This window comes from Ceratina calcarata, unplaced genomic scaffold, assembly GCF_001652005.2.
Source record: "Ceratina calcarata isolate Rehan_Ccalc_2016 unplaced genomic scaffold, ASM165200v1 scaffold337.2, whole genome shotgun sequence".
Lineage (NCBI taxonomy): Eukaryota > Metazoa > Arthropoda > Insecta > Hymenoptera > Apidae > Ceratina > Ceratina calcarata.
The window spans coordinates 149,264-164,643 of record NW_017156497.1 but is presented as its reverse complement, the minus strand read 5'-3'; the positions used below and the strand labels follow the sequence as shown (position 1 = coordinate 164,643).

The window sequence follows — 15,380 nt, the reverse complement described above, 5'->3', positions numbered from 1 at the left end:
TTCGCGCGAACCGTCTACGTTCCACGCGTGAGCCGACAACAAACACGGCCGCAATCGACGAACCGCAGAGCCGATCCTCGTCGATTCCGAGTCAACGTTATAGAATTTCCGCACCGACGGGTGTGTGTGTATCGACGAGTTGGACGACGCGCATATATATTTCTTTCGCGAACGTATAAAGTCCGCGATTCACCGGTAATCGGAGGGCATTAAGGCGGGAACGGAGTTGTTCGGATCAGACTCGTTGGGAAGAGCCGTTGTAAAGAAAGAACCGGAAGGCTGTTTACAGCTGCTCGATGGCAGAACGAAATGACCATCCCGCCTTGCCTCATGGCTCCCTCAGGGAGCAATTTAACTTCCGTTTTCGAGAGTTTTCGCCAAGAACCAAGGCCATCGGAGCAGAGTTCACGAAACTGTCCAATTCCATTTATCCAGAGACGGACGAGCCCTCCATGACTCGATCCCCCCGACGACAAACACCTCGAGGGCAGCCTCGATCGATTCGTCGTTTTCAATTTTTAATACGAACATCTATAATTTTTTAAACCGTTGTTCCTGCAGCTTGGAAAAATTCACGATTTCTCGGCTGGCCAAAATAAACTGCGCCCCCGCTCCGGTCGCGACCCCACCGCCAGTTTAATCTTTTATTTCTCGCAGCTACGAGGCTGCACCCTCGAAACAAACGCGAACCCTCTCCCATTGCGAACTTCCTTGCCGAGCGCGCGCGGGACACGCGTTCACCACCGAAAAATGTGCAGAGACTACCGAGGGGTGGCTCGTTAGCGGAGCCCTCCCTTTGCGTACGCGACACGCAGCGCGTTTGTAAAATTGAATCTTTTGTTTCTCACCCGGAGGAAGTTGCGGCATTGTGTCGGACCTGTTACCACCGGCCGACCCCTCGTCGTATCGTCGTTATTATTATTATTATTATCATCATCATCGTCGTCGTCGTCGTCGCTGCCACGCGTTTCATCGCGTCGTACTTTATCTGCAGAGTTTCGCTCGGCAGATCTTCCTCCGAATCGAACGAGATCGAAGAAACACATCTCCTCCTAAACGGATCGGCGAACACGGCGACGGAATTGGACACGAAGAATTTGAATAGTAATATGTTTTATCATTGGAAGAGAGGAAAACGCGAGATGGAAACGGGAGAGCGTGTGACACGCGGCAGCCGTGACGGAAGGGGAGTGACAGTGAGAATATGGGACGTCGAAACGCGTCAGAATCGGCGAAAAAAGTGGAGAGAGAGAGAGAGAGAGAGGAGTCGAAGACACGTTGGAACATTACCGAAAGGGTAGGTGAAAGGGGAGAAGCGTGGCGGCAAAAAGATGAGAGCCACAGAGGAAACCCTGCGGAGTGAAAAATGGATGGGAACACGTAGAACGGACGAGAGAGAGAGAGAAAGAGAGAGAGAGACAGGGTGAACGGTGTACCGGGCCAGGTTATAAAGTAATATATGAGGGTGGAAAGATGCGAAAGGAAATAGAAAAGCGCGGGGAGAGACCCCTTTATGGTAAGAAAAACTGGAGAGCGGAAAAATGAGAGAGATAACGAGTGAACGGCGAAGAAGACGTGCCGGCCGAAAGAAAAATGGATTCTCGCAAAAAACCGACGTAATTAACGGATGTAATTGATGTGAACAAACGAGAGCGAAACAATTGGATCGAGTATAAAGGTGCTTTCAGAATAAATAAATGTATGCAATGTTTTCGCGAGGGAAAACGTCCGATAGAGAGACGGGAGAGGAACAAACACGCGGTGCGAAAAAAGAAGAGAACGATGGACTCGTAACAGGTCGCACGAGCGTGTGCAACTAGACGGGAAGAGGAGCAGCCGAAAAGGAGAAAATAAAGAAGCAGCTCTGCGAACTCGACGAACAACGCGTGGAAAGGATCGGAGGAGGGTGGCACCCTGCGGATCTCTTCGATGGGTATTTTCGACGAGATTCAACCCTCCTCTCTCTCTCTCTCTCTCTCTTTCTCTCTCTCTCGCTCGCTAATAAATAATGAACGGACACGGAACAGTGCGTCGTGACCTGCGCTCGTCCCTTCTCGCGTCGCCCCCCGTCGATTAAACGTCGTCGACGAGACAGACGGGCAATTTTATCATGTGCTCACTGTATTCTAAGCTAGAACGGAATTGAACGGTGCGATTTCTAAACCTTGGAGAGAAGAAAGCGCGTACTCGGCAGGTGCATTACCGGGTCCGTTACGATTTTATTGGGGCGCATAAATCTATTTTCATCGAGCGTGTATCGGCGATAAATCACCCCCGGGACGTTGAAAGGAAGAGTTTTAAGGTTTGCTAAACCAGTGAAAAATGCTCGCCGGACGTCGATTCGAGCCGGGCAATTTTTTATCCAACCGACTCGAGGCAACGGTCTCCTTCTTGCAAGCGAGAGCTTTGACAAATGAAACGGAAGAAACGAACGAAACGAGAAAACTTCGTGCGCCGAAAATCAAACGGAAGGTGCGCGAGAGGATCGTCGTCGCATGATTTTTCGCGCGTCATTTTCGTTGCACGTTTCATCACCGCGGTTCTTACCACACGGTTTTCGACGTTATCGCGCGGACGGATCGACGGCCGACGGAAGTGCATCGACGACGACGAGAGAAGGCCCCGGGACCTAGGCACGAAAATTCCCGATAAATCTCGCGGCTGACTGCCGGAACACACACGGGAACAGTCATTTCCGGTGAATTTCTGCTCCGATCGATTTGCGTCGCGTCGTAGCCTTGCCTCCCTCGTCCACGACGGACCACAAACACCCTCCTCCTACGTCCTCTTTCGTCCGATTTGAAATTTTATAAACGGACCTTTTACCGTCTCGAGATTCGCGGAGCGCGTGCAAAATTCGATTAAGACGTAACTTTCAATTTTTAGTTCTCACTCACCAAGCGATGACCGTAGAAACTCGTACTCCAGTGACCTGGAACAGAACCAAAAGAGAATCGTAAACACGTTCGCAGACGTAAAGAATAATAAATGTAGCATCGACGTATCGACCCGGCCGAATCTGCATACCGTTTCTGCGTGCAACGAAATAAAAAAAAAAAAACAGAAGTAATCGCGCGAACGTAAATACGTCGAACGAGGTTTCTCCGACGAGAGAGAGAGAGAGTCGACGCTGACAAATTGCTCGGGAATCTGACGAGTATGGCAGATACGAATTTTATATTAATTGCTCGAGGAGCTCCTCAAGGGAAATACGTAATTCCGAATCTCTGTTCGCCATCGTTGGAAGTTGGGAGACGCTGAGGGTGCAGATTTCACGCGATTTATTACCTCTCTCGTAGCCATTCGAAGCCGGCTAACCTTCCTATTATCAATTGTTCCTCGGCTTTTTCATTCGCCGTCGATCCGGTATAAAATCGATATGCAATATGGGGGCACTCGGTTTTATCGCCGCGCGCACAGTTCGGGAATTTGCATCGGCTGATCATCGCCCGGCCGGCTCGTTATCATCCGTAGCCTCCGCGGATTCGGAACGCCGTTGTCGCAATCAGAAAATTTCCAATTTTCATATTTATATCGTCGGATCTTTTTTTCGCGAGGAACGACGACGTTTACTCCGCGGACTCCGGGGAGACTCGACGAATTTAATACTCCTGCCGTTGGACGCGATTCTAAACCGATTGGTCCGACTGATAAATCCACGTTAGTCGGTCGATCCGTAAAGTTTTAACAGCGTCTTTCTTTTCCTCGGGATTCGTTTCCGGCGGGGGATCGCATTCTTCGTCCCGGGAACGGGAGGTCGTATCTTTCGAGTTTCCCGGAGTCGCGAATATATCCAGTGAACTTTTCCGGCAGAAACTCATTTTCCGCATCGACGGCCGGCGAAATTGTCGCGATTTGCCTGCTGGAAAACGGCCCGTAAAAATCTATGGCCACGGCTATTTTCTCTGCCGGTGTCCTTTGTCCGCGGGTTCGAAAAACGTTTTAGGGCCCCCGCGGTCCTTCCGATCGCGAACCAGCCACGATCGACTACTCGTGAATCGATAAATTTACGCGACGGCCAGTCGAATCGGATCACCGACGTATAATTCCTTTCCTTTGTCGACTACGAACGCTTCGATCGAATTTCCTCGTTTGTCCCGATTTCTTCCGCCGAGCGGCGATTCGATCGGCGTGCCAGCAACGGGAAACGCGATTCCCAGGCCTCCGTGAAAAAATGTTCAATTTCGATCGGATCGAACAACGTCCCTCCCGAATCCTGTTACACGGACATAAAGCAATATTTGTGACTACGGTTAATATCGGAAAATCGAGTAAAACAACGTTTGCCAGCGAAGAATTCGTTCGGCACAGAGAGAACACCGACACGTCGAGCGTTCACGAGCGCAGACAGAAATTATTTATTAACGTCCGATTACACGCAACGATCTCGATTCGATCGTCGAATCTCGTCTGCTGCGGTCAATCTGCGCGAGACCCGTCGCTTCAGATTTTATTCGAACGATTTTTCGAAACGCCGGACTCGTTAATAAATTACTCGCCGGCGAATCTCATTATTCCAGTTTCACCAACGATACGCGCACGAAACGATATTCGATAAATTCGCGTAAATTCGCGTAAATGCGCGCGATATATATCTCGCGTAAACGCACATTATGCATTCCTCTTTCGTTACATTGTTCAGAGGACCGGTCGGTCGTCGAACGCGAATCGGACCGAGTTAAAAGTGGCCCGCGAGTTCCACCGTCAACAGGTATAATTTCGCCGATTAAAGTTTATTGAACGGGTCGAATCGAGGACCACTTGGTTCCATTACCACCTCATTTCCAGCCGCACGTGCATCAACGGGCCTTTGTCTGTTCGTTAAAAAGAGAAGAAGAAAAAAAAAAATAGCACACGACGTCGCGCACGATCCCGTCCCTTCCACGGGAATTCGACGTACGATCGATCTGGATTTAATTACGAGCTTCCGTGTTTCGACGATAATTGCATTTAAATAAGCAACAAATTAATAGATCAACCGAGGCCGAGTAACGAGAATTTTTGCATATCATTAAAACGCGATATAATTTGCCGGGAGGAACGAAAATAATGGAACCGAGTATTAATGGGAGGGAACATGACGTTACAGCCGCTGCTGAATAATTATGATTTAATAATTGATCGCGAGTAATGAAACGGCTCTTTCCGCGAACTAATAAATCAAATAAAGCGAATTCTTGATTAAATTCGTACTCGGAAAATCGCAATTTTCATACCGGTGGATGCCAACTGTTTTTCTTTTCTTTTCTTTTTTTTTTTCGTAGGCCGTAAAGCGAAACGGCGAACGAGCGGAGGAAAAACGTGTGGAACAGCCGGAAGAGCGTGTCCGCAGGGGTCGGCAGAGAAGCGGGTAAAGTCACGTAGAACGCTTTGGTCGACGATGACGACGGAGGCCGCTGTTGCAGTCGTCGAGACATCGAATTATCGCAAAGTTCCCGACTGACCCAGAATACCAATGAATTCCCCGGGCAAAACCCGGGCAACGCAGAGTTCCGACCTGATCTCGACCCTTTCGCGGTCCGAACAACGCTGCCGACGATCGCTCGCGAACAAATTATCGTCGAACGACGCTCCGCCGATCGTAGATCACGTCTCTACGACGAATCTGATCTGAGAGAGCCACCGGGTGAAGGTGGTAACCCTCGCCAAAGGGTTAATAAACTCGGACTGCTGGTTTTATTCGGCGAGCGGGGAAAGCGAGTGACGCGGGACACTTTATCGTGGCCGAACGACGCGATAAATCGTCGGGCCGAAAGTTGCCGGGAATAAGCGAACCGTGGCAACGATCTGCATTTCATGAAAAAGCTTTTTGCCAACCGAGTCGAAAAGTTTAGATTTATTCCTGCAACTCTACTGATATTTCTTTGGCCGGCTCTTTTCTTCGACGATCAGGAGGATTCTCCCGGTCGTGCGTGGTCGTCGTCGTCGTCGTCGTCGTCAGGTCGCGATCGAACGAGAAACGAAAAATAGTTTTACTGGTAACGAGCGTCGTAGATACGACGTGAAAAGAGGAACGCGGGAGAGGAAGACCGTTAGAAACGGGGAGCGGCGCGTGGACGGTTCTCGAATAAATCGAATCGCGAGGCATCTCCTCGGGCGTGATTCGAATCTTAGTTGGCTCCCGAGTGAAGCAACACGGCGAGCAACGGAACAGTTAGAAACAGCGCGAGCGTCCGGGGAAAAAGGCGGATACCGTTTCCACGCGATAAATTAATCCAATCGTCCGTCCCACGCGCCACTTCCGACCGTTTTCCTCCCGTCTCCCTCTCCGACTTCCGCTCGGTCGCTGGCTCTCGGAATCTCGGAGACGAGGTCTCGTCCCAATGAAAAGAGCGACGCGCGATCGTTCGACGCGTCGACGTAAAACGATACGAGTGGTCGATTAAAATTCCGCGTGCTCGACTCGGCTCGCTCGCGAGTTCAACGGGTCACTCACTCGCGCGTCTCGCAGATGTTTCTCGTCGGAGGAAAGGGACGAGAAGAGGAACCCGCGATCTGCTTTCCGAACGCATCGCCACTGCGGCGGCACGGCATAAAGTAATCGTTCCGTCGGTTTCCAGTCACGTCGCCTTCCCTCGCAAAAAATTACGGACTCTCCCGTCGTCGGGGTGATTCAAAAATACGGCCTGACCTCTCGGCTCGTATGCGCACGGCGCGCGATACGCGAGTTCACAGTTTTACAGATGAAACTTGTACGCAGAGCGACGAAACGATCCACTTCCCTGACGAACCTGTTGCGTCGAATCTACGACCGGTAGCAGCCTCGACCGATTAAACAGCGTAACGACTCGAGATACGAGGCTCGTCGCGAAAGAAAACACCATCGGGAGGAGTCACGGGAATCAGAGTCGAGCGCGAGGTCACCGAGAATTTAACCGCGTTGCAAAATTGAACGGAGGCCGTTCAACCGGGAAACGATGCGTGATCTCCTCGGAGACGGCCCCGCGAATTTCACTATTTTTTTTCCGTCTACCCGAGCGGAACGCGAACGACGGAAGAGCAAAGGAGGATTCGTTGCAAGATTCACGAGGGGAGTGAGCCTGGATCGCCGGGAAATCGTCGTCGACGTCCCCCCTGGTTCCCGTCGTACATGTTTCATTTTTAAACCGCTGATCGCCGTACCGTCTCTCGATTTTTCTACCGTCGTCAATTATGCATTTCTGTTTGCCAGTTCTTAGCTGATCTCTAACGGAAACACAAAGTATCTCTCGTCTCGAGACACACATTCCTCTCTCGATACGTCGGGTTCGCGAAAATATACCTCGAATACCGGCCCGTCCCGATCCCCGCCCATGCCCCCGCTTCGATCCGTACGTTCTCGACGCTGTTCCAACTTGCCAATTTGTCGCAGACTTCTTTTGTGCCTTCTGGTATCGATGATCACGGGGAGTACACGAGGACCGTCGGGACGCGAGGATCTGGAAAACTTGGACGGGGTCCGGGGATAACGGACAGCCGTGGATCCACAAAAGAACTCTGGCTCGATGCAATTCCCGAGTACCGTCAGCCTCTCCTCGAATCTCCTCCTCGCGTGCTCACCACCGATTCTCTCGCCCTCCCCCGGGGGGGTGAGAAAGTATCACGCGTCGACCGTGCACAGACCGTTACACGATCGTTACGTAACGACGGTAAATCTTGGAGGAATCCTTTCGGACTCGGTGATCGGTGACCAGGAAAATCTCCACGTGCGACCGAGATGTTCTCGCGATCTACGGTTTCGTCTTGGAGAACGACGAGAACGACGAGAACCGTCGGACACGAAACTGTCCCCGATACATATTTATTATTCCCGAGCTCTACGGACTTCTAAACTGATTGTTCGCCGTGTCGGGGCCGAACGAGCGGAGGATAAATTCGGAACGGAGGGTTCTCGCGATCGGGGCTTCGAGAACGGATTTACGCGGGCTGGCAGTCCTGCAGGATCGTTGGACCGTGCGACGAAGAACGCTTCGGGGCTCGATTCTGGCCGAGGATTACCTCGAGACTGCACAGACTCCTTGCACCGGGCCAGGATTACACCGGCTCGGTGCTAAGTCTCGTCCATACGCTTCGATTTTTACCCCATACCCTTTTGTTTCTTTCTACACGGGAAACCTTCCAACGGACAGGCTCTCTTTTACGATCGGCAAACGGTCTAGCTCTGTGAATTCCGTCGGTCCAACCGTGCTTTATTTTTATCAATGAACGCGATCACGCAGAGGGAGACGGATAATAAACGACGAAGCGAATAGCGACGTTCCGACGAGAAAAAACTGATAATAAAGTGGAGATTTCGTTGAATCGCGAGATCACGGGGACTAATTGTCTGTAAACCGATATCGGAGTTTACCAGATTTCCCTCGGCCGTTGAAACAGCACCGAAGACGACGGAAACCAAGTCTGGTCGGGGGGAGAAAACGAATCCGTGAATAGAGCCCAACTCCTAACGATTCGCGTCCGATTTCTGGAAAATAATTTTCTACAGCCGAGACCCCTCCTCACTCTCTCCCCGTCTCTCGTTTCGAGCGATCGATGGTCGTGAAATCGAGAACTCGCCGAAAAATGAGCAGACGTCCCCGATCTCTTCTACCCTCGTTTCTCATCCCTCGGTTTCCCTGCTTAAAAATTAACCGATTCCTAGAGCCACGCCGAGGGTGCTCCGGTCCCCAGCCAGACGGTACGACAAAGAAAAATGAATGAAACCTCCTTCGTAGATCGTATAAATAAATCGACCAGCGAATTAACATTCGATACTCGCGTACGTCGAGAGAAGTACGATCGATGCGATCAGCAAATTCTCTGGATACGTGTCTCTGATGAGAACGAAATCGTTGATAACGGAGCCGCTCCTCGGCTGAATTCTTCTCCTATCGCTTCCACGAGACGGATATTCCTAATTTTATTCTACATCCCTTTCATGCAATCCCTTAATCGTGAATCGTTTTCTCATCGAGCGAACCGTGAAGAAAGAAAACCCTTGACACGCTTCCCTCCCTTGTTTATACGTTTCCTGTCTCCTCCAGGACGATCTGCTGGTTTCGAGAAATGAAAGACGACGAACCTCGTCGTCGTCGTCGTCGTCGTCGTCGTCGGTATACTCTCTCTCTTACAAAGAAACGAAACAAAGTATCTGACGTTCAGCTCGCCTCGTACGCGTCCCGTAGACCCGTGCTTTTGTCCAAGGATTTTGCATAAAACTCGGGATGGGCTCGGCTGATAGCCGTTATCATTTAACGCGGGCATCGACAAAGGGGTCCCGGGAGAGGAACACAGGTGAGTAATCGCGGCACGCTCGTCCGGATATATTCGCGCATAAAGTATAGGGAACGAGGCGACGCGGACATATCTCTCGTCGAGCGTACCCCGTGGGTCTTCCAGGAACACCGGGAGACACCCGTCCGCCCCCGGCAGACCGCGTTCACTTTCGAGGGTCATCACCGGCTCCCGAGGGAGAGCAAGCTGCTCTCGCTTTGTCCGGCGACTCCCATATTTCAAACCGAGAGGAGAAGTCCGCGTTGAAAACCAGCAGTGTACCGGCCCTGTTCTTCGCTGTCGACCGACTCGACAAATGTCCTTGGCACCCATTCGCGTCCCCGCCCAGTCGCCAACGCTTCCCGATTCTTTTTTTCCATCGCTTCTTGCACGCTCGATCGCGTTTCGCGTCGTCGAGCATCTTCTCGTTACGTAATTTTGTCACGCGGATCGCGGCGCATCGATTCTGCTTCGCGGCCAGTGGCACTCGACGGAAACGGCCAAGATCTGACGTTTTCAATGAACGAGTGCACGTCGGAGTTTCCGAGGAGGCGGCCGGAGACGGGTGAAAATCAAGCAAGTTCCGACAGATTCCTCGGACCGTCTTCCGCACGGTCGCCCGCCGGCCGCTCCTTCCAAGTTTAATGAGAGATGATCAAATTGCGCGACGTCGTCCCCCGACACTCTCTCTCTCTCTCTCCGCCGCAGGATCAATCCTACGGGCTCTCGAACCGACAGACTCGTTTGTTCGTTTCGTTCGTCACCCCGTTCTGAATGGACCGGTTGATTGCTTCGTCTCTGAATCACACCATTTTTGTTCCCCTCCTACCGCCCCCGCGTACCATTGTTTCAATTTTCTCCGCTTTGCCCGCGTGCGTTTCGTTCCCAAAACAATTCCTATTTCACGCCGTTCAGACGCCCGAGGAGTCGTCGGAGGCTCTCGCCACGAAAATTTTTCCCACGCGTTTCAGACACGACGACGAATCCATCGCGCGTGTTTGGAAACGCGGTAATTCGCGCGATGAATTAATTCAAGTTTCATGCATACGCGATGTCGTCCTCCTCTGACGACGACGAAAAGAATCGCGTCTCGTGCGAAACGAGAGGGACACAAAAGGGTAACGGGATAACCGGTCGTTTGTTCCACCTGTGAACCACTTATCGGACATAAAGGAACGAGCGGAGGACGCGCGTGGACACACGCGTGCGTGCCCCGCTTTTTCCGTTCCTGCCACCCTTAAATTGGACGTTTCCTCGCGCGGGCTGGCGATCGATCGGCGCCGATCGAATTCGAATTAAAACCGTGAAAGTCGCCGAGCCGGGACGGAAAAACGTGATCGCTCGTGTCGAACAAAATTTGAATCTGTGCCATTTACTCGCCGGTGAACGAATTTGTATCGATGGCGCAAAAACGAAAGTAGAAAAAAGAATCGTTGCCAAATATTTTGTGTCCGCTTTTGCCTCGTCCCGATGATTTTTCTGTTCGAAAGAATTTCCGATCCCCGGCGCACCTAATAATTTCTTTGTTCGCGTCGTCACGCGTTAGTTTTATTACCGAGAGCGTGCCAACCGAGTAGTACCGTGCGTAACGGGTATCAACGGAATCCGTTCCGCGCGTCGACCCCTACAAAATTAGATTCAACCCGTCGAGCCTGTATCTTCCCCTCTTCGGTCTTGGTCGACTCCCGAATAAATCGATTAATCGTTCCCCGGAGGGGGGTAGAGTCCCATCTGGCGACCCTTGCCTCGGACCAAACGTTTCTGCAAACCTTTTACCCCTTCGGCTCGCGGTCGACTTGAAGACGAAACGGTGCCACCAACGACAGGCCCAATTTCATTTCTGATCGAAAGAAAACGCCTCTACTCGAATAGAAAAAAAAGACTCTTCTCGTACGATTCGGTGTATTTGTCGACGCGGAGTGCATTCGATGGCGTAATGACGTAATCGCGCGATACAGTCTGCGAAACACGTCACACGCATTATTCGCGATTAATTTACAGGGTGCAGCCGCGAGTATTACGAGTCGAGCTGGTTACAACGGTTTACACGCTCGTCCGCGCGACAATTTTGCGTGTGCTGCTGCCTGATGTCCCGTGTTTCACGCCGTAATATAACATATCACACGGACACGTTGAAACGTTCACGGTCTCGGGTATCAGCCGTGTTCAATTACGTGAAATCGTATAACGGTCACGTGTACACGTCCTCCTCTGTTTTTAAATGGGAAATTCTGGCCGGCCGACGCGCGCTCTGGCCTCCGACGATTCGTTCGTCTCGCGATCGACTCGCCGATTCCACGTTTCGTTTATGATTATGAAATATTAGCCATCGATCTCTCTCTTTTATGCGCACTGCGTCGAATGCTGAAACTCGATTGTCTCGAAATTTCATTCGCGCGCGTCCAGAGTGAAAGAGTTTTGGTCGTCAGTTTTCGTTAGTAGAAACGTTCCCCGTGCAATTTGCAAGCCGAAGGCTGGCGAAAACGCGATAACAGAGGAATAATCGTGAAGAGAAAAGCTACCAGAAGCCGGGAACGAGAAAATCGAAATAACAGTGGCAACAGTCGGGGGGTAAGTACCGAGGGGTAAGGAACGTGGCGAACGGCGACGCGAGAGTATAAATAGTCGATACCGTTTCCAAAGAACCGGAACCACGTGGAAACACGTTAAAAAACTGTGTCCCGTCGCGAGAGGTCACGTTCCGAACGAAACGACGACGATCCGTCGATCGAAAGGAGAAAAGAATCGTAACGTCTCGTGAGAAAAATAATAGTCGGCAAGATTTCTCGCGCGGACGGGAATCGAAAACGATGGAGAGAACGCGATCAGTCGTCGGGGCGATTCCTTTGTAGGCAAAAACGAGGGGTGAGCGCGAGGCAACCGCGAAAAATTCCACCCGCGTTTTTATTCCCACGCTATCTGTCCCCTTTTTCATTCGCCCTTTATCTACCCTTTCTTGCCCGACTCTCTCCCGGCGTCCCTTTGAAGCGAACCAGTCATAATTCAAGCCGCGCAATTTCCACGCTCGAGCATTCCGACCCTTTCGACCGCCGCTGTTTTTTCCTCTCCTTTTCTTTTACAAACCGGAAGAAATAATCGAGCGGCGACGAGTTTCAACCACCGGAACTGGCCTCGGTTGTCGCGTGTCGTCGCGTGTCGTCGAGAGGCCGCGGCGGCTCCTCGCGGACGATCGACGTAAAAATCATCCGGACGCGAGGAGATTCGGCGGCAGAGGCAAAACAGGGAATCAAATTTTAATGGGGGCGTAGCTACGTGTCGGGGAAAATATTGCAGCTGCAAGCATAGTTTGCATTTTTAACCGTGGGGCCGCAACATGATTCCTGAATACCAAGCAGACTCTATTATTTAGCAGCGCGCCGCTCGAGCCGCTTTTGTAACGTGCAAAATCATTTTGCAAACATCAGTAGAGGAAGTGGCTCGTATTTTTACCGTTTCATTCGCGTCCTCGTCCGTTCAATTTGATACGTGAAAAATGGCCGGTGCCACCCGTTTGGTAATCCGTGTCGCGATACGGCAACTTTTATACAGAAACTTGCCAATTCAATTTAACCGGTAAAAACGTTCGTTTTACAAACGCTTTTTCTATCTCTGCCGCTGATCGTCGCAACTTGGAATTTTCCTCAGCCAATGCCCTCTTTGCTAACGACCGTGATGAGTTAAAAATAGCGCGCACGCACTACTCTACTATTAAACCTTACGTCACCGACGATCACTCGCTGGAAATTGCGAGATTCGCAGAGAGAGAGAGAGAGAAAGAGAGAGAGAAGAATGCCCACAGCCGCCGTTTATCGTTTACGCGAACCATATTGGGCGCCGGAGGGACCCCCTCGATAATCCGATCATAACCGAAAACGAAACGATACTGTCCGCGATTTTACTCGGCTGATAACATTATCGTTCTTCCCGTGTTCATCCGGTAATTGGATCGGCGCGCGCGGCCGAGTGAAAAATACAAAAAGCCGAGAGAGAGACGAAAACAAACACGGAGAGAGAGGATCGCGTCGTATGAAAATATAACGGAGAGGGACTCGTGCTTCCGGAAGGACGAGCCGCGCATTTCGCGTCGACGTCCGTAATTTTCGACGACTGGGGGAAAAAAGTTTCCGCGCGACGAAATTAGTGAGAGATTCAAGCCGGATTTCGAAAAAATTATCAGCGCAACGAATTGTTCCCGAGGCTCTTTGTACGGGAGACCCGGGGGAAAAAAGCACCGGGCCAATTGGGTTCAAATTATAAAAGCTCTCGCACACACCGTCACGTTCGGTGAGATCGACGCGATTCTATCGAGGCTAATCGCGACTCGACTCTTTGTGCGTTCGTCGCCGAGGAATCGTCGGTCAAACATTTTTAATAGACAACGACGGGCAGCGAGGAACGACTCGGGGAGAGGGAGCGCGTACGCGCGTAAACGGCAAGGCAAATATTGGAGATAAACGGCGTTGAACGGGCGCCAAACATGATCGCAGCTTCGCACGCGATTCGTCGCCCTCGTTTATTTATCTTCCTTTTTTTTCCACGGTATTTCGCGCGAGCTCGTTAATTTCGAGCGCGAAGATACGCGGGACGAGAAATTAAATATTACTGGCGCTCGTTATCCAGGATTCGTGATTCTCGTGCGCGCGCGATCACCACCCGAAATTCGACGCGACAAAATTGCGTCTCTTAAACGGATCACGGGTAATTATCCGGCGTCACGCGCCACCGACAAAAAATTGCCCCCTGTGTGGCGCCTAACTAAAAATATCCTCCGTTCGACGACGAAACCGATGTTTCGCGCGACGATCGACCGACACTTTTTACCCGAACGAGACCAACCAGAGAGAGAGAGAGAGAGGCGAGAGGAACGGAAGCCGGCGGGTGGCAATCTTTCTTTCCCTTATCGGCCAGAGGAAGAGCGTGTTAGATAATTTTAAGTGGAACAGCCGGTAAACGGGACAAACGACTTTATCACGAGACGGGGTGGTCTCTTCATTTGCATCGGAATCGGTGCCACCATAAATATCCACCATCTCGTGGATCGCGCACGATCTGGGGCCTGACGCGCCGTCGTCCCACCGAAACATCTCGCGGATTCAGAATCGTCGATGCCGGCAGAATATTTTCGCGACGGGGTAGCTGCATCTCCGCGGTATCGTCCGGACTCGGTTCGTCGGTCATTCTTATGTTAATTCATCGCTGGCCGACTAATACGCCGCACAATGGAACACGGATTTATTGCCCGGCAATTTATCACGATGAAACGGAGAAATTATTCGACGAATCGCCAGGTTTACGCGGGCGCGCTCGGGGTCTCTCAACGCGGTGACGAGAACTCGCGAAAAAGATCTTTGCGAAAATTCGTTACGGAACGACGAACGAAACACCAACTGCGAGACGAGAGTATGAAATTGAACGTGGAATCGGAAGTGATTCGTATGAGACGAGAAATCGGCCAGCGAAAAGGACGGAGAGCGTGGAATTTTCGGTGCAAGTTCGATAAAACTGAGGACGTTTCGCGCCAAGTCGAGAGAGAGACGGTTTGAGGAATCTTAGAAAACGCTCGGAATTTAAAGAGACCGACGGGGGAGAAGAAGTAAAGAAACTGGTGGGAAACCGGATCGATAAAGCCGAGGAACATTTTGTAAAGTTAAAAGTGCTAGTTCGAAGCTTCTCAACCGGCGGAATAACCGTTTAAACCGACAATTTATAAACTAGCGGACCGTTCGCTTTTAGAAAATATAATAGACGCATCGAGGGGAGCTGAACTGAAGAATGGTAGCGCTCTGGGACTTTCTGCCGCGCGAAAACCTCCGCAATTTTTGACGTCCTTTAGAATATGTCGCCATCCAAGTAAGAAATACAGAGCAAACCTACTGTCCTACTTTCTCCACGTTTTTGCACCTTAAACGTTTCGTCCAACAGCGAACGAGAAAAATGTTTATTGCAAAACCTTTTTCTTCGTCGCAGCGTGAACTAAACAGTTTTCAGAGAACAGTAGTTCCAGTTGTCAGACGCGAGAAACGTCCCGTGCAATTTCTAACTCCGCTCGTTCAGCAATATAATCGGCGACCAACGAAATAATTAATCGATTACTCCTCACGTGTTCCACATGAAAAAAAACTGTATACGACCTTTTTTGAAGGTAATAC

General features: G+C 51.0%; 1 protein-coding gene across 2 annotated transcripts in view; it reads right to left on the bottom strand.

The window, feature by feature from the left end:
* Nucleotides 1-15,380, bottom strand: part of LOC108625033 (prolyl 4-hydroxylase subunit alpha-1) — a 67,083-nt gene that overhangs the window by 39,213 nt on the left and 12,490 nt on the right. For both annotated transcript variants that reach the window (XM_018024729.2, XM_026813558.1), the window contains exon 2: nucleotides 2,898-2,932. In XM_018024729.2, the coding sequence (XP_017880218.1) occupies nucleotides 2,898-2,932 (35 nt within the window). The remainder of the gene's footprint in view (nucleotides 1-2,897; nucleotides 2,933-15,380) is intronic.